The sequence below is a fragment of the Monopterus albus genome, unplaced genomic scaffold, assembly GCF_001952655.1.
Source record: "Monopterus albus unplaced genomic scaffold, M_albus_1.0 scaffold389.1, whole genome shotgun sequence".
NCBI lineage: Eukaryota > Metazoa > Chordata > Actinopteri > Synbranchiformes > Synbranchidae > Monopterus > Monopterus albus.
In genome coordinates, this window is record NW_018128269.1 from 205,820 (window position 1) to 225,941 (window position 20,122).

The 20,122-nt window shown below is 38.9% G+C and overlaps 2 protein-coding genes across 2 annotated transcripts; both read left to right on the forward strand.

The window, feature by feature from the left end:
- The first annotated feature begins 6,065 nt into the window (after positions 1-6,065).
- prl (prolactin) lies at positions 6,066-11,188 on the forward strand. The gene is made up of 5 exons (XM_020585974.1): positions 6,066-6,164; positions 6,873-6,985; positions 9,062-9,169; positions 9,820-10,002; positions 10,134-11,188. Exons 1-5 carry the CDS (start codon positions 6,122-6,124, stop codon positions 10,323-10,325), a joined length of 639 nt encoding a protein of 212 aa, XP_020441630.1. The 5' UTR covers positions 6,066-6,121; the 3' UTR covers positions 10,326-11,188.
- A 923-nt stretch (positions 11,189-12,111) lies between these two features.
- On the forward strand, positions 12,112-18,503 carry LOC109951452 (dual specificity protein phosphatase 3-like). The gene is made up of 3 exons (XM_020585968.1): positions 12,112-12,471; positions 13,960-14,192; positions 16,344-18,503. Exons 1-3 carry the CDS (start codon positions 12,296-12,298, stop codon positions 16,559-16,561), a joined length of 627 nt encoding a protein of 208 aa, XP_020441624.1. The 5' UTR covers positions 12,112-12,295; the 3' UTR covers positions 16,562-18,503.
- Positions 18,504-20,122: the final 1,619 nt, after the last annotated feature.

Consider the following 20,122-nt stretch of genomic DNA (forward strand, 5'->3'; position numbering starts at 1 on the left):
TGAAAGGGGAGGAGCACGGGAGAAGGTGGGAGGAGATAAAACGTGAGAGGGCAACAAACATGTACATAACGGTTGTTGTGTGTGTGCGTATGTGTGTGTGAGGGGGGTTATTTTGGAAAGTGCACATTGGATGAGAAGTCAAGAAGGGGCATGTTGAGGTTTCTTGCTGATCAGTTTGATACTTCCAGTGCCACCTCAAGGCCAAGTGGGAGCTCTACTCAACTGTAATTAATACAAATGTGTCAATTCAACATTTGTCAGCCCATGCACAGTGTGATGGTGTATGCAGGGCTGTTTCTGCACATTGTGTCTGAGTGTGTCATAGCAGGAAGGTCTAGACAAACATTCACTGACCTCAGCATTAACCTTGGTTAAATGCTAAAGCATGCTTACCTGCAAAATGTCTCTGAAACAGATGTACAGTAATTCACCATATCATGAACTGAAACCGATCCGCTGTAGGTTATACAACACTGTGCCATAACAGTGAGTTGAAGGGCACACCTACACATATTATCACTGTTGATATGAATTATTCTGGTATGGATTACATTAACATTGGATGACAGTTTGAAGGAAACATAAGGAACCTGGCAGTTACACAGTAGTGTGAGCAAATGATCCATGGGAGTCACAAAACGAGCAGCAGCAGGTTGTTGTTACAGCGAGAGTAAACTCCCAGCAGAGTCCCTGTACAGTCTACCTGAAACCTTCTTTCAGTGTGAGCAGGGTTTTATTCTTTTGAACAATGTAGACAAACCATTACAAGCTGAAGGGGCATCTGAAATTATTTTCAAAACATTTGTCCTCCTCCTCTTTGGCATACCTCCAGCTGGTGACTCCCTAGGTGATCGCCTAGCTCACTTATGGCTATAAACGGTACATGCGTGTTTGTGCCAGGGAAGCTGGAATGTGATGACAGCCAGTTCTCCAACATTATCTGTGAATCCAATTGTGCCACCTAGTGGCAGCTTTGTGAAAGAGCTTGATGATAGCACATGGCACCTGTGCTTTACAGGTCAGGGAATGAAAGGCAACTAAATGTTTTGGGGCTGAAGTTAAAGAACATTTCTCTCTTGTGAGTGTCTTCTAGAAACAGTAAAAACAAGTACTTACATCCCTGATAGGTTGCATTTATCTAATTTTAAATGGGAGCAATGATTACACTGAACTATATGTGCAGAAGCAAGCTTTTCAGGTCATGGTGAGAATTTCAAACATTCCCTGAAAGTTTGGACTATGAATACAGCTAACAGTTATTGTCACTTCCAATTACTCTGCAGACTCTTGGTCCATAAAATGTCAAAATAACAGATCAAAAAATGTCAGCTTTTGATGTGATGTTTGGCCCACATTCAAAAATGTTCAGTTTAACATGTCAAAAATCAGAGGAAAACAGAATATCCTCTCATTTAGGGAGCTGGAACTACAAATAGGATTTTTCCTTTTTTCTTTTTTTTTTTAAATTATTCGATCAATCATCAAAATACAATTGTTTTTTTTTCTCTCAGTCAATTTATTTATTAACAGACTGATTGTTTCAGCTCTGATATGGACCCAGAGAGCCAGAGAACAGGCCAGTAGCCACTACACTGAACAGTTTTCAATCTTTTCTCAGAAGTAAGTTATTATGCAAAGCGGATTATAATTGCAGGATTAACCTATTGCAACACATTTGTGACTCATGTGCATACAACAGGGCACCGCGCTGCTCATGTGTGACAACCTGCACAACATGTCTAAATTGTGCACCTGTGCTGTACAATCAGACATTTACATTCACAAATTCACCAACTCCTGTGCTGTGTGCATTCCTTATGCTCGTCAACATGCTACCCCTTCTAAAACATGCAAATCCTTTGTAAAAGAAACCACCTAAAATAACTGTTACAAGCTGTGTCCTGATCAGTGCGTACGCCTGGTGCTTAGGGTATGTCCTTTGCACCTGCTGCACACTTGGTAAAGAGCTACAAAACAAGTACCTATGGATTATGGGATATGCACTCCTGGGTGAAAACCATTGTGTGAGCTTCAAATACAGCTGTAGCAAAGGCAAAGATGATTAATGAAAGCTGTTTTCCTTCTGTCTTCCTTTGTTTTCATCATTTTTAACCTTTGTTTATCATTGCTGTGACATCGGGCGAAACCCACACTGACTGGCCTCTGCTGTTTAATAGCACTAGCTACTCATTCATATTCTGCAAAGAAGAAAAGGTGCGCAGTACCTAAATTACATTAGCATCAAATGCCAACTAATTAATTTCCTGCATGGAAAAAACTCGTCTCATCTCCTCTTGCAGAAATAATACCCTCTCATGCATAAATTCTCTTAACAAAAGATCAAGCCAGAAGCCAGGAACAGTTGATGACCTGGTGGCACCACAGAATTAAAGATATTGCATATAGGCAACAATATTATAAAGCACTACACTGTTCATTACATCTTGTCCAAGTCTTACAGATTTTATGAGAACTGAAGTTTCTAAACAAGAATAAAGAATGTCTGTGTTTCATTATGAAGCCAGTTCCACACCTCCCTGCGAATCCATGTGCATCAGGACAATGTACTTTAGGGCTCCTGTGTAGAAACCAGCACATGAGCTGGAATTCATGAAACAATGCTTGTAATTCCTACCTAATGTATCTGCAGCTGGGACGTCTTGGTCCTGAGTTAGACAGCTGAAAAAATGTATCTGAGTGTGTGTGCAGGAATCAACAGAAAATGCCAAGGAGGAGTTGGGTGTGCTGCAACTGCTCTGTAGTGAATGTGAGCTCACTTAAAGGGGGTTTGTGACTCTGGTTTATGGTCGTGGGTGCATGCGTGCACTCAGTCTCTATGCGCTGCCAGGGACTGAAAGTCAAGAGGCAGGGGAGGAAGAAGAAGAAAAAGAAGACGCCCCTGTTTGAGATTCCCAGAGGGTTAAACAGAGCTGATGAGAGGGCAAGAGGGGCTTTTTAATGTCTGTCTGTCTGGCTGGGACCCTCAGGCTCCCTGCTGACTCTGCACAGGGAAAGCTATACTGTATATTCTAACACCCCCAAAACAGCACACACGCCTCTGATTTGCAAGACAACCAGCAACATAAGCTTGCTTTCCTGACAAGAAGAATTTGCTTGCAGCACTGGGGAAGGAGTGATAACTTTCAGGGATTAAAATCAGAAGACACTGCAAAGGCAGGTCACCCATAGGAGGACTGCTGAGCAGACATGTTTGAACATATGTATTACATGTTGTCCTGTAGATTGACTGGCGGATGCTTCGGGCTGCCAGTAGGCACAGGGAGGGCTGTTTAAAGCAAATATATAAATATATTTAATAGGGGTGACCTCTTGTGTCCTGAACAAAGACTATGTCCACCCAGTTTGTGTGTGATGACCTTGAAAGGAGAGTTGATTTGTAACTTTCTGAAGAAGTTTCCTGTAATGGAGAAAGAAATGATGAACTTACAGTAACTAATGTTCTGTTTGAGGTTCATGACTTTTGCAACATTTTTTAGAATTGCTCATAAACACCATTTTGAACTGTTTCCTAAATGTCCAGAGTTTACTGGAAAAATGGCACATTATTGTTGTCAGCAGTAAAATCTGATTGATTACTACTGATGTGTTCTATAGCCATGCTGAGTGTGAACAGTCCCACATCACAACGTCAAACTCTTTTATTCCAAACAAGTCTGTTTGGATTTCTGATAAAGGAGTTTTATAACACTTTGTTCATAAGTGGTCTAACAGGAAGCTGAACCCTAACACCAAGACACACCTGTACAGCCAGTATTGTTCAGTTTGCAGTTATGAGTTTTAGCACTTAATTAGTAACGATATTACACTGGACTACCTTATATTCAGAGGTGTTGCTAACATTCTGCCAGCCAGACAAAAATAACACCTTTCCGGATATTACAGGCCAAAAAAACACCATCTATAACTACTGTATGATCTCAGTAATAAACATATAAATAAATTAAAACAATTACGACTATGTCAACAAAAACTGAAGATTATGAGCTTGATAAACACTGATGCAGTGGCCACTGAGTGTAACTGACACTAGTTGATATACGATATGTGAAGGAAAACACTGTATATGTAAATGTTTTAAAAGTTTTGCTAATGTAAATAAAGCTTTGTGAAGCAGAAAAAAACTATACACTGTTGTGTTTCACAAACATAAGACTTGTGTTGTGGGTTACAGATCCCAGTTTGTGCATTTGTCAGTCTCATCCGTCAGTGTTTTTGCTTCTTATGTCTTTCTCCTTTTCCACCTAATCTTTCTTTATATCATATAACCTACTGTAAATCAGCAACACCCCAGTGATCACATCAGCCCGTAGCCTCTGCTCCCCGTTTCCATCAGTGTGCCATCACATCATATACAGGCTACGAATCACCTGAACACATGAATTAATTAATGTCTGTAGTGTCACCAGTTCATCTGTTTCACCAGTTAATAAATCTTCTTGTTGCTAAAGCCAACATGATAAGGTTTCAATATTTTGTAAAACCCGCTGTCCCCGTATCATCATTTCACAGTGACCATTCCATATCTGTCCTCACTAAGTTCCCGTCACTGTCCACCTACTCACCTGTCACCTGCCCTCCACACATTAAAGGTTTGGTTAACCACAAACGATGTCTGCAGGCATGTGTACACCTCATTCTAACAATAAGTAACTGCGGGTTAGACATCTCTAACTGAGACCAAACATTAGCTATCTACTGTCAATATGTAATAGTATCATTTTGTGTCCGTTAATGACTTTTCAGAAAACAAAATGAGCATATTTGTTCATTGGTAGCCCATAAATGTGAAATATTTATGTCTTCGTTCTAATAATAATGATTTAAGAGTTTTTCCATTTTGCCACTTTTAAAACGTGAGAGCCCAGTTTGTGTTAGGGAAAAGGATTTCCACTTCATTGTTTTTCTACATATTAGGTTTTAGATGAATGTACAAAAGATTTATTAACAGAGCAATTCTTGGAATGTTAGGATATCAGAAAAACAAATTTCTAATATGATATGCTCCTTGCATATCTTTGCACAGCAATTCTATTAAAATGTGCTTTATAGATACTAAAGGAAATCTAAGAAATGTAAAAGACAACACGAACAGTTAAAGAGTAAAGAAACATGACGGGTAAGTACTAGGAACAAGAACTAAGGCCAGTCTGTAACAGTAAAGCCCATGTTGAGATTTTCTGTTCATGTTAGTGGGAAAACCTGTCTCATCTCAAGACTCTCATCTCAGGTGAGCTGTGGACTTACATGGACATCAGTGATTTAATCTTCAAGTGATGCAATAATGAATGAAGACACGTCACACAAACATTTAAAACATCAGTGTTAAATTCATCTACCTAATTAAGATCTTGAAGGATGCACACGTTATGTTTCCATCATTTCAGGGGACATTACATTGACTTACATTCACTTCCTGGAGACTTCACCTAACCTTAACCATTTGAGTTCTTTGTTTTGATCCAACGCCTGTTTATGGCCCCCAGAAAACCTTATCAACTAATGACGTGCCATAATGTATCAGGGAATCTGAATGACGTGCCGGCCAGCGCATTGCCTTTGCCTCTCTATCCCAAACCATTTTAGGTCATTAGACAATGCAGGGGAAACCATCGAGATAGAAGCAGTCCCCCTAACCTTAAACCAGCGCATCTCTATGATATACAGTATAATGATTTACATTTTGAGGACTTGCTTTCTGTCCCTATAAGGATGTTGAGTCCCCACATTGTGAGTGTGAAAACAGATTTACATCCCCACAACGAGAGTAATACCTGCACCCCCCCCCCACCACCACCACCCCCACCACCTTTCTGAACTCCCCCACCATCACACCAACACCAACACCTCCTTTCTACACACACAAGTAGTAATCAACCTGTGACTCTATCTTGCTGCATTCATTCAAACCTCTGAGATCATGTTTCTCATTGTGAACCAGACCAAACAAGTTCCAAACAATTAGCCCACCCTCATCCCGCTGCTTCATAAGCAAAGTATTGGTGCCAAGGAAGTATAAAATGGAGACAAAACAGAGTGTGGGGAAGAGGCAGCAAAGAGAAAAAGAAGTGAAAACTAACCAACGGGTAGCACAAGAAGAGAGATGGCTCACAGAAGAACCAGTGGAAGCAAACTCTTCATGACAGGTGAAACTATTGCCATTTTTATCTGGGTTATCTTTCAAAATAATAGCAATGTTAGAAATGATTTGCATTTCTTTGTCTCGGATCTATACAATGGTATTATTCTAAAATATACAGACTATTTTTAAAGTATATTGAAAAACTGGTTGTGCACAAGTCTTTACACCTAATGTTTTACTGAAAAATATTGAATATTATTATTATAGAATTAGAATGCTGAATTCTTTTCCAACATTGTTTACTTCCTAGAGCAGAACTGATGAATCATCTGGACTGTTAAATCAGGTGATATTAGATCACCACAGATACATTATAGTGATATTAGCATGTATACCTGCTAGTAAGTAACAAGACGATTCTGTAGAAAGTGCCAAGATGTCATTTAAAGATTGTGTCAGCATGGCATAGTTGGTCCGTCAGAGAGCTGTGACAAGTTCATTCTCCACCTATAAAATGTTGTACTTGGTAAATACCGAGGTCACAGTCTTTGAAATATAATGCTGCATTGATATCAGCTTGGAAATTTTTTATACTTGCTGGTAGTCTGACTTATTTTGCAGTCAAGGTATATGTTAACACCTTGTAATGTAAAAAAGGTGCTAGCATTGCTGGACCAAATGAGAATTAACACTGAACTCTACAGCTCCAGCCACTTCCTATTTGAATGAAATAAATAAATCTCTTCTCTGACACTTTCTCCATGCTCCACAGTGTTGTGTATGGTGGCAGCGTGTAATGCCGTCCCCATCACCGAGCTGCTTGATCGAGCCTCTCAACGCTCTGACAAACTGCACTCTCTCAGCACAACACTCACTCAAGAGCTGGTCAGTGCTTGTTTTTACTGTATGCGTGTGTGTTTGCGTTGTCTGAGGGCATCCTCAACTACAAACATACAATCTGTTGAACCTCCTGTTAAAGTGCTTCATGTCTCAGCTTCCTGACTGACTTAACCGAACTGCATGGAGACAACTAGTAGCCAGCCACCTGTGGCTTATCACTCAAAGCGCCCTTTTTAAAAACATAACTTTTAGTTTCAACATAATTTTAAACAGAAGAGTTATATAAAAATTCACCCCCTTACAGTTGTCATGGATGGACTAATTAGCTATGGAGACCAAAGCTGTTTATTTATTCTAACCAGGCTGTAAACACGTTTATTTCTGCTGTAAAGATGGGACACAGAATTCTATGGGGACTGACTCCCCTTTGGAGCCAGCCTCAAGTGGCTGTTCAAGGAACTGCGTGGTGTAAAACTGCCACACTGGCTTCATTTCTCAGCCTTGAAGGTTACCACTTGGACAAAACTGGGAATTTTCTCAGATTTAGATTTGGTTAAACTTTGGATAGACCATGCCAAAGGATTTACACAGTAATGATAATAACAATAACAGCAACAATAACAATAATAATAATAATTAATATTACATTTATTGGGGCCTTTCAATCACCCAAGGACACCTTACAGAGCAAATGTTGAAACGTGTTCTCGTAAATTGAAAAAAAAAGACTAAATATAATGATATTTCACAGTGTGAAATTTATTATGCATTAATGTATCAAAATTAGCATGTGCACATGGTTCTTGACTGTTTAGGATAAACAGAAAAGACTAACTTCAACTTCGCGGTATACAACATTTATATGAAAAAAATGTGATGATTGGTCCAAACTGTTGGGGAGCAATTGTAGTTTAAACTTAATTCTCCCAAGATTGGTCCTTCAATCCATCCATCCTCCAATCATCCTCTCTGCTCAAATGGCCGTAGACAGCGCCCTAAAAAGGGAGGAATACCTGCCCTGTCTTAACTCCTACATAGACACTTACAGTATGTCTTCCTTTGTTTCTAAGGAACTGCTACATTTTAGACATTGCTTTCCTGTTCCAATATACTGCTCTGCCTGTGTGTGTGTATATTGCCCTGCCTTTGAAGTTGTTTTCCTCTTCCTGGGCTCAGATCTAATCTCTGTTCCAACTATTCCAAGAATCCCAGTAAACTATAACTCCCCCGGCCTATTAGCCAAGTGGTGGTAATAAAATAACTGTGGACCCTCTTTGCTAGGCTGTAAATCTAATAAATTTTAGTGTTTTAGTGAACCAGTCTCCCTGATTTTAAACAGTGCTCCAGTTGGCTTACACAATATACTGACCAATGATTCAGTGAACACATAGGGCGATATATAGATATGTAACTAAATAAACATAAACACAACTGTGAGATTAAAATATATAAACTTATGTATGCTATATAATAAAAACCCTAACTAATTATTCATTCCTATCTAAAAGTGAAAATCACCCTAACACAAACACCAATTAAAACAAAGAAACAAAGGGCAAGGTTAAAATTAATGACATGATTGTAATCGTGTTAAGATGAGTATGCTAATTTAAACCGATGTGTTCTGAGCTGTGATTTGACCTGTACAATAGAGTCCAGCTGGCAAAGATGTAGAGGCAATGAATTTCAAAGTTGAAGCCATTGCGAGGCAATCTCTGCCTGGTGGCTGGTTGCAGCATAGGTCATAAACCCTGCCCCCTCCATGGTAACAGATGGGACAGGAGCAAAACTACAAATTAAAATTACAAATATAATGCATATTTTCCTAAAGGTGAGTGCTGTTATTTTTGGTAGATATACTTACACTGATTTGTGTGGTCATTTGTCTGCTTTTAATAAGTTATTTGATGATAAGAAGGGATGTACTTCCTATGAGTCACAGCTTTGATTAGTAGCCTGATAGCATGGCTCCAGAATCTAGTTGCATCACAAAAGCAAGATAGCCAGTTTTGTATTCATGATATTTTGGCCTCACTTTTGCACAGTGGCAGGAAGTGGTGACCCATTGTACGCACTCTGTAGTATATTACAATATAATAAATTTCCTCTGTTCCCTGCCAGGACTCTCATTTCCCCCCTATAGGCTGGATGATCATGCCCCGCCCCTCAATGTGCCACACCTCCTCTCTACAGACGCCCAACGACAAGGAGCAAGCTCTTCAAGTGTCAGTAAGTCACTGCATCTCTTTTGATTCTCATTTCTCTTTTACTTTCATTTGTCTCTCCTCACTTTTCCTTTCCAGTCTACTTCCCAGTTCTCATTTTCTCTGTCAGTGCAACATTCCTGCCTCCAAAAGAATAATTCAGATTATTTTATTTTTGCATTATCAAATCATTGTAATATCAAAACGTGACTTAATTTTCTACAAAATGTGATCTACAAAAATGATCTACCTCAGCTTTCACCAACACATTAAAGTGAACACTAAGTTCTAAAGGAGTATTAAAGTGAGTGCCATATGTATAGACATTCAGGCACTATGCAGCAAAACATATTCACTGTAAATTTTGTTGAATGCCAACTGAAACAAGGACATTTAAAGTGTTTTATATGATTCCAACCTGTTTGGATTAACAGCATCATAATTCAAACAAAATTCAAATAATAAACTATGCTGCAAGTAAACAGTACTTTTTTCTTTACATTTTAATTGAATACTAAATGAATGGATATGACCTGAATGCACTGCTAATAAGGAGAAAGGCATTTTAATTTCAGTTGGTCTTTAGTAAATTCTGTCCATTTCCCGAACTCTGCTGGCAAAATTTTGGAATTCCTACATCTTTGCTTTGTAATATCTGTTTGACTTGTCCTCCAGGAGTCAGACCTGTTGTCATTGGCTCGCTCACTGCTCAAATCCTGGGTGGACCCCCTGCTAGTCCTGTCCACCTCTGTTAACACACTGCCTCACCCAGCTCAAAGCAGCATATCAAACAAGATTCAGGAGCTGCAGGAGAACTCCAAGAGCCTGGGAGACGGCCTAGATATCCTATCTGGCAAGGTGTGCAAGTTTGGGTCAAAAAGCTTGGGGCCACATTTTGCTTTGTGCCCATTTAAAATTGTGCATTTAATACACATATCCTTTCTTTTCCAACTCTCCGTTCCATGTTCCCTGCCTCCCCACTCTCCTAGATGGGTCCGGCAGCTCAGACCGTCTCCTTACTACCCTACAGCGGAGGCAATGACATCGGCCAGGATAGGATTTCCAAACTGACCAACTTCCATTTCCTGTTGTCCTGCTTCCGACGAGATTCCCATAAGATTGACAGCTTCTTGAAAGTCCTACGCTGCCGGGCAGCAAAGCTGCAACCTGAGATGTGCTAAAGAGTGAGGCAGTCAGCTTGATTCTGAGGGGAAGTTTATGTATTGCCTACTAAGTATACAGTAGATTAGCACATACTAGGAATCTACTATCTGAGCTAATATCCTTAGTAGGTATTAAGTAGCAGGTATTATAAGCTTTCAGAAGGTGAAGATAAGGAGGAATTACATGGCACACACAGAAAAATAATATTTTTTGTTTTTTTTATGTGACCCCTTGTAGCCACCACAGTGCAGGGAACATTGACTGCAATGAGTAAATTATTACAACCTAGGGCATAATGTGCAAAATATGGATCCAGCCTTGTAAATGTGTTGAAGGGGCAAAATTACTTTAAAAACAGCTTCAATCTTGACATATAGGTCAGAGGTTAAAAAAGGTTAAGACATTTCAGACAGTTTAGAGAGCAGTAGGTCAGTCTTGGTAATGGGTCCTTGGAGGACAAAGTATGCCTCATACCCTTCCCCAGATGATTCCAGCTGTTCTGTCATTATAAATGTACCACGAGCTGAGGTGGCATCTGTCCTGTGACTCTTCCTCATGTTCTCCTTCTACATGTATTCAAGCAGCATCCCCTCAAAGCCAAGTTGCCAGAGGAGCTCTGTATTTGCAGGCAGCATGTGCTGGGACATGAAATGTGTAATCAGTGCCACCAGTTTCTTTTCAAGTCAGTTTTGACACAGTAATATAGGGCTCCAATGGTGAATAACCTTCTCTTCCTAGCTAATTCTCGTCTAATGAAAAGTTGCAGCATTTGCACTTTAGATTTAATTACACTTTCTGAAATGCATTGTGAATGCAAAGCCTATCAATATTTCTCTAAAACCTCTCTATGTATAAATAAAATCATATCTTGCACAGTTCAGTCCTTTGTGTTTTTTTTCTGAAGCTCAATTCAGCAATACTGTCGTCCCAAAATAAACAAGCCCAACACCTGTTTCAGCAAATTCCCCAATTTCAACATTTATTCACATTTAGGTAAAAAAAAACAAACAAACAAACAAAAAAAAAGACTCTAGTCCATTGGTCACAAAAGAGGAAGTCAGGTAAAGTCATGTATAGAAAAGTCATGGGTAGATCATTATTCCCCTCCTCAACTTACAGTCAATACTGATTTTGCTTAACCATGGCCACTGCTGATTTATAATCCCAACATTGATTTGGTTACGGAAGGCACAGACAAATATCCTCAGGTTACAAACAACATATTGTGTTGTTGAATTTAAGCCAATTTCCTGGCAAAACTGATCTGAAATTTCTCCAATTTATTCTTAAAGGAATAGTCATCAGAGTGCACATTTATAGCACAGTAAAGGATCTGAGTATACTTCTACCACCACTACTTAGGCTTTGAATGACTTTACATACTGCCAGGTAGTTTCCCACTGGGGATCAATAAAGTCTTATGATTATACTGTATTTAGTTTTATTAATCTGATTCAGAAAATTAACTAAGGTTACCAAATAACGTAGGCCTAGTGGAGTAAAAGTACCACATTTGCCTTTGAACTGTGGGGAAGTATAGCAGAAAATGGAAACACTCAAGTAAAGTACAGATACTTAAAACTGTAATTTAGGTTGCTTATTGACTTTCTACCACTGAAGATGTGAACGTTTATATGCCTATAGATAAATGAAGGGATTTTTAAGATAGATCTGGTTTACTGGGGATTTTTTTTTAATCACAGGTTTTTGCTTTCATAACAAAAATAAAGGTTTCACACATTTGAAAGTGAGCTTCAAACAAGGCTAAGGCTATAAATAGGATGTCTGGCCCAACGTGACAACAGGCAGTGCAATAAGCGGAGAGTAGGTGGCGCTGTCGAGGTGCCAGTCAGCTGTGGCGTGCACACAACCACGCAGCTCGGTGAGCCGCGCTGGAGGAGCCCGGTAAACCGACACCTGTCCGCCACATTCACCGCTTTATTCCCCCCCGGGTTTGTTTACTGGAGCCACTCACTCGGTCGTCAGCATGAAGAACAAACCCCCCCAGCAGGTGAAGACAGCGGCTCTGGACCGACGGGACATGTCGAGCTTCGAGGTGTCTCTCCAGCAACTCAACGACCTGTTAACGGACGGAAACGGTTTTTACAGCTGGCCCACAAAACACTTCCATGAGGTTTACCCGAGGATTTACGTCGGCAATGCGTGAGTCATTATTGTAGTCTTTTTAAAAAAAAAAAACATTTGTAAACAGCACAACACCCCATTTAGTCCCAGTAGGGATGTTTTAGGTTACATGAGACCTCCAGCTCCCGCAGCGTCAACAAGCCACACAGATTCTGAATCCCTTTCCTGTGGACGATAACAAATGCCTGATTATTCACCTCCTATCCCTCTAAATGCTTAATTAGATTTTATTACTGTGACGATACATGGATCCTATAGGACACCGAGCAAGGTTACCAGGCTATTTATTCCTTTAGTAGGCGCGTCTGTGCGTGTGAAAATGATAGGATCCTATAGTACATTCTAGAATAGAGGTGTTACAGAAAGCTCATTATATCTACCCTATTTATATGCTTTGTTAGCTAATGTAATATTTCACAGGGGAATTTAGTATTGTTAGTTTGGGTTATATTTCCCAGTTTGACAGTGACCGTGTAGAAATAGAGACATACAGGGAACTGAAGACACGGGTGCTGTGTCAGCTGCACCATGTTTAATTTTGAAGAGGTGGAGGAAGATTAAAAAACAGAGCTGAGGCAGAAGATGAGGGAATGGAGGAGCTGAAAATAGCATGTGTTTAACCCATCAGGTCCCTGTTGAATTAAAATATCCAGAGAGGCATGCTCTAGATTTTCTCTTCAGCAGTTAACACTGCTGACACCTCCGTGTCCCTGCTACCGTGGGGTGAGACATACTGTATAATGTATTCATTTAGCATAAATATAGGATACTAATTGTTCTTTTTTCTCCATATACAACAGCCAGTTTTCACAAAGATTAGTATATTAGAAATAAACAGCTAGCCATTTGTAGATTTAAAGCACAAACTACTGTTTTCAACAAAAAAAAGCTATTTTAATTTGTGCATGGCAGAGGTGTTTGTGATTTGTTCACACAACTATGAAAAAATCTAATCTGAGGCCCTTTGAGTAAAAAAAAACAAAAAACAGATTTGGGTCACTTCAGCAGGTGATGTGTGAACACAGTTTATGAAAATAATCCTTATGCAGGACTGAAAGATTCAACATCTGCTGCATCAGCTTTAACCATTTTCTTAAAAATCTGTCTCTTGCAAGTCCTTTACCTTTATAGAAATGCAATACTATATCACCATGATACTACTTTTACAGCCATAAAAAAATTAAATGCCATTTTCTGTCAATTTCAGATATTTAAGGGAATTAAAATAATTTTTCACTTCAAGACATGTACGAACATCATCTTAAATAGTTAAATAATAAAGGTTTAGTTGTAATCACCCTGCCTTTTTCTCCTCTAAAACCCCTTCAGACACCTTGACAGGTGGACTCTGGGTCTGTGTCCAGTTAAACAACAAATTCTGTTGTTCACACCACTGAAGAAGAGAATTTAGCAAATTCCACAAATACTTGTTAATAGGTCCAGGGAGTCAGGCATCTGTGAAACAGGCTTTATAGTATTTCTTTTGCTTACCTAACAATAATGCAGGTTTGTGGCGACGAACGTGCTGCGTCTGAAGCGTCTGGGCATCACCCACATCCTGAATGCAGCTGAGGGAAACTCCTTCATGCATGTCAACACCAATGCTGAGTTCTACGCTGGCACAAGCATCACGTATCATGGAATACCAGCCAGTGACACCGACCACTTCGACATCAGCATTTACTTTGAAGAGGCAGCGGACTTTATCGAGAAGGCGCTGGCATACAAACATGGAAAAGGTCAGAGGATAACAGAGCTGAAATGAAGTTAAATGTGGGGTTGTTGACAGAAGTGTGTGCTCTGATTTTTTTTTTAATACATTCTAGAAACCAAATACATGCTGAAGATTTCAAACAGTCTCAAGAAACATTTTCAAAAATTAAACTAAAAATCTGATGGTGACTTTTAAAAGCTATAGGTTTGAACCCATATCTTATTATTTCAAATACTGCTAGGGATATTTTGGCATATTGTGCAGGAAAGATACCGTATTTAGTGCATGCTAATGCTAATGTCCAGACTGGAAAAGTGATGTATACTCCAAAAAGTCAGAAAGCCTCCTCTGTTTCTTTTGCCTGATGCTGCTTCCAACATACAAAATAATTCATTAGCCTATCCATAATGATGAGTGACACTACTGTCTAACAGTGAAGTTACTGACTATTTTTCCCAATAAAAATTCACCAAAATTATACAAAAGCATATATTTTCCAAAGTAAGTGTTGTAGTACAATCAGCAGATGACCATCACTGTGTGAAGTGATTTTGGTAACACTACAGTGAGTAAGAGTAAAGTTATTATAAGCCTATCTCTTTTCAGTGTTGCACTTTGTAGACGGTCCCTGTGCACTCGTCTCACAGCTGCTGCACATCAGTGATATTTGTTTGGAGAAGAGGATGGCTCATTTTGATAAAATATAAGCTCGCAGCTTGCTGTCTACATTACAACAAAACAAAAGAGGCGTCATTTGTATTTGAATATCTTTCCAACTTTACCGAAGTCCAGCATTATAACGACAGCTGTCGCTTCCTCCGTGACATTTGCACGTAACATCAGCTTTAGATCACCCCCTCCCTTTCACTCAGCCAGGCACATCGTAATGATCTAATATGACTTTACTCCATTAAATAATGCACACAGGTTTGCTCAAACATCGGGAAGAACATGTCCCTATCATCCATATGCAAAACTACACCCTTGGTTGGGTGTGTAAATGGGAAATTTACCTACATTATGGGCATCACCTTTTAAGTTCATATGGAAAAGATATGGAAAAATAATGTGGAAAAATCTAAAAAAAAATGTATATTGCATTTTGTTCATCTCAGTTTATTCACTTGCTCTACATTAGAGCTGACATTAAATAATAATGAAAACCCGATGTACGCTGTCAGGCTAATACCAAACAGATAAAGTTAGCTACTAAACATCGCAGCATTTGGCAGCTAAAGAACTAGAGCTGGTGGAAACTGAAACTTAAATGAAAGGAGTGTGAATATTAGGTCACAAAATGCCTTCATTTTGTTTCTTGATGAATGCTAATTTTCATCAGAGTCTGTAAATAGGCACTGGTTTGCTAAAATGTTAGCCATAACTGTACAGTGTTGTTTATACAGCTTTTTCCACTGCTCCCAAGCAGACAAAAATGAATTAATGCAGCTTTAATATGCCAGACGCCCAGGGTGCATGGGGGCAACACCGGGCCAGCTGCCCCGGTGTGGAAGTATATCCCCGCCATAACATTTGAGGGCACACAAACCATATTTCAAGTGCTTTTCAGTTTGCAACTCAGCATGTGAGAGTGTGTAAACTGATTTTTGTGCCGAGTTAGATTTGAGAGCATGATCCTGGCCGTGTGTGCTCTCGTTTGTGAGTCTGCATTCTTAGATTTCTCCACTGGGTTTTGTGTGAAAGTCTGCTGGGACCAAAAGGTTTGTAACTACACAAAACACATTAGTGCTATTCAATTTGCAAGTCACAATTTGAGAGCACACAGATCCTCCATCGCTCTCAGACGACTCTGCTCTTACAGATTCACGCCTGCACAGTCACAGATTCTGACTTGCAAACTGAATAGCACTTGAAACCTGTTTCGTGCTCTGTCAAAACTTTTGGCACTGACAGACTTTCACACAAAACCAAGTGAAGAAATCTGTGCATGCTGATACAAAAATAAGCGCATGCATGGCTGGGATTATGCTGTCAAATGTGATTGTGAACTTATAAATATGCACCTTTACACTCTCAGATGCTGAGGTGCGAACTGATTAGCACTTGGAAGTGTGGCTTGTGCACCCTCAAATGTTTTGGTGGGGATTTACTTCCATTTCCCTGCAGACACCACTGCTGTGATTTTGATTGAACTGAAACATTTGACTTTTTCCTGCAGGTAGAGTGTACGTTCATTGCAGGGAAGGGTACAGTCGCTCGCCAACTTTAGTCATAGCCTACCTAATGCTTCGCCAAAACATGGATGTCCACACTGCTCTGGCCATGGTGCGGCAGAAAAGAGAAATCGGACCCAACGACGGCTTCCTTCGGCAACTCTGTCTGCTAAACCAGAGGCTGGCTGCTGATGGAAAGTTCTGGAACAAGAGAGGCACATAGACTGTAGGAGAAAACAAAAGAACGCGAAATTGCACATCACTGCCACAGATCTGTGAGGGAATGTTGAGGTAGTGAGGAGAGTGGAAATTGAAAAGTTTTTCTTAGACTAATGCTGACAGCACTGAGAGTATGTGTAGACGTGTGACACATAGATATAATATTTTAAATTGAATGCACATCTTCAAGAGGCACCATGTGCTGGTCATACAATATAATGTGTAAATTCAGGTAAACTGCATTTACTAAGTGTGTTTATATGCTGTGATTATATTCTTAATATTACATTTATCATGAATCATGTCTAGGTGAATTGGACAATCATATTTTTAATGTCCTGTATAGATTAGTGTTACTCACTAATCCAGAGAACAATATCCAAATATAAAGGGAACGTTAATGCATTTTAAACATCTTCATCAAAGAAACTGGTCAGAAATATATATAGTAACTGATGTGATACTGTCACTGTCTCTTCTCATCTGCTGTACAGTAGCCCTCCTTTTTACCCTCCTCTCCATCTATCTTCCCCCCTGCTATCTATCTGCCTTCCTGGCATTATGCCGTTCATCTTGGCCTAACTCCTGCCAACACTGCCAAATCTCTCAGTCCCAGCCGTTCCCACAGAGGATTTCCAAGTAGGCACTGTGATTTTTCCATGCTGAAAAGATTTTCATCATGTTAAAATATTTTTGTCTAATGTGTTTAGTATGTTTTAAAAAACTGTAAAAATTTTAGATTACACTCTAATCTAGAAACCTGCCTCAGACTTGTTTGTCAGGAATTGTCTTGCTGTCATTGCACTTTATAGAAATTCTACCCTTTTATATACACTGCAAGATAGATCTTTAATGATGCAGTCTGATGTTATTGGAACAGTAAAGAGAACAAGGAATAATTTGACATTTTAGAAAATATGCTCATTCACATTCTTGATGAGATACAGTAAGACAAAGAACACTCGCAGTCAGTTAGTCTAGCTTTACTCAAAGACTAGAAACAAAGGGAAACGTGTGGTGTGGCTCTGTGGTAACACAGCTAAATTGGCTTAGCTTAATGTATCATTTTTACACATTAATTTTGTATAAACAAGAGATAACATAACATATCAATTATTAAGCATTAGTGGTGTTAGTAGTTGGATTTTATAACTTTCAGAGAGACTTATCTGTTTCTCCCTTTCTCCAGTCTTTGTGCTAGGCTAAGCTAACTGGCTGCTGGCTGTAGCTTCATATTTAGAATACAGTCAGCAGTAATCAGTCATTTGATCTAACTCTTCGCAAGAAAATGAACAAGTGTATTTCCCCAAATGTTGAATTTGAATGTCAACTTTGGCAGATGATGCGTCTTACGGTTTCTGCAATAAGCAACTCCTGACAATGTGCAACCACAACATTTCCTCATTCTATACACACAGGCCTACCTTGTCAGGTTGCTGAAGGTAGATGAGCTTACACCAAGGGTCCTGTGAGTGGAAGCAGAAGTCTCTGATTCCAAATTAAACCCTTCCATAATGTGATATATATAGATATTTGCCAGTAATTTAGTCATTATTGGATAATTTCTCACCTGACACCTTTTGGAGATTAGTGTTTTTGTCAGAATATTGTAATTGTACAGCAGCATGCTTTGTTATATGTGTGAGCCAAAGTGTTGTTTACATTCCGTTGTTAACACACCTATGTATCTATGTATAATTATTGGGTCACTGTGTGCATTATTGAATCTCTGGCTTGTGAATCATGTGCATTACAGATTATGATGTGAATTAACTGGTCATGTTGTTATAGGCCTGTTTCTCAGGGGCAGGGCAGTTTTAGTAGTGAGTAGTAGTTTTAGTATTAGCAGATTTTGACACTGCTTATTTGAAGTGCACTTTATCTAATGACACTGGTGATTGTTATTGCTGTCTTTTCATACAATGGGTAATAAACCATGAAAGTGACACAGCTGAGTTTATTTAAGAGGTCCTTATAACAAACTGCTGATTGCTGAGGTGACATTTAGCACACACTGCATTCCAAACAAACTAAGCAGATTATTCACTGGGGACACAGTTTTGTCTGTGTGTGTGTGCCACAGCTACTGTTATTGTACTAACACTTAAAGAAAACATAGATCACCTCCTGTTTTCAGATACTGTATATGAATAATAATATGTAATAGGTGTTTTTTTTTACACACAAAAGTTAAATTATCTTAAAAATTCTTAAAATTACATTTACTCTTTCTCATTCATAACAAATAAAACAATATATAGGATCTATGTTTGTAAAATATATTCTCTGTGCACTGGAGGCTTCAAATTTCACCTTAACAGCATTAACACCCATGTTTGACTCTCACCTGCTGACCTTTGTTGCATGTGTCACTCCCACTTTTTCCTGCTTCTCTCTTCATTGTGACTGTCAAATAAAGGCACAATGGCCAAAACAAGAAAAGAGATCCACATCACATTGTAAAAATTGTACACTGGACCATAGGTGGTTTCCAAACTAGCTGTGATATCACAAAATCCTGCATGTACATACACATCTTCAGGTTTCGATTTAAGTTGAGAGAGAGAAGCTTCTCCCCTTCAGCAGCTAAATATGAAAACAACCTTCTAGATGTAAAGTTCACACATTCATCAGTCTGGAAACAATACTGGTACAAATTTAGGATTTAAAGGGGAATTACATAGTTTTACACATGAAGATGTTTACTCAACAGCTATATAATGTCAACAGGTGTTTTGTTATGTACCGGAGCCTCACTGATATGAATGGTGTGGACAATATTATGTCAGAATACAATACAACAGCACCAGGGACTACAGCCTCCAAATACTCAGTGTGCCTAATAATCCAAGTGTATATTTATGTATTATTCACAGTAGCCACTAGATGGCAGATTTGGACTATAGACAAAACCCAAAATGTCCGTTCTTCCTATTAAAACTGTCACGACTTTCAAAAGTATTATGTATCAAGCATTACATTCCTTAGACCATCACATCATCATATTATTATCTCCTATACATTATATCTGCGAAGACCATTACTGTAGACAACGTTCATTTTTCAGAATGATCTCTATCCTATGCTCCTCACACTTGATTTTAAGACTGCAGTCTAATGCAAGCTTCAATAAATTTTTTCCAGTGTTCAAAATAAACTTGGTGCAATTTGCACCTAAACATTCTCACAGGGACGTGCAGAAAGTATCTCAGGGGCAGGGCTCAGATTTTTAAAAAAGGGGCATTTATCAGTACGGTGCTAATTTGAACTGTTTTCCAGTGTTTCAGTTACTAATAATAAATGTATAGACCAATCGCTATTTCTCTGACAGACTGACTCTAAATAAAATGATATTATAATGAATATATCACAAATATTCCTGTATTATTATTATTATTATTATTATAGTGGTAGTAGTACCTTAGTAGCAGTGGTAGGTATTATCCTATTTTGTTAGGCCACAAAGGACTATATTACCATATTAATCAGTTAACATAGGCTATTATACAAATTCCTTAATAATTAAAGCAAAATTAAAATAATTAGTCCAAATACTGTATGACAA

Coding starts and splice junctions, on each gene's coding strand:
- prl (XM_020585974.1), top strand. CDS start 6,122: ATGGCTCACAGAAGAACCAGTGGAAGCAAACTCTTCATGACAG. Junction 6,165..6,872: donor AAGCAAACTCTTCATGACAG/GTGAAACTATTG, acceptor CATGCTCCACAG/TGTTGTGTATGGTGGCAGCG. Junction 9,170..9,819: donor AGCAAGCTCTTCAAGTGTCA/GTAAGTCACTGC, acceptor CTTGTCCTCCAG/GAGTCAGACCTGTTGTCATT.
- LOC109951452 (XM_020585968.1), top strand. CDS start 12,296: ATGAAGAACAAACCCCCCCAGCAGGTGAAGACAGCGGCTCTGGACCGA. Junction 12,472..13,959: donor AGGATTTACGTCGGCAATGC/GTGAGTCATTAT, acceptor ACAATAATGCAG/GTTTGTGGCGACGAACGTGC. Junction 14,193..16,343: donor GGCATACAAACATGGAAAAG/GTCAGAGGATAA, acceptor TTTTTCCTGCAG/GTAGAGTGTACGTTCATTGC.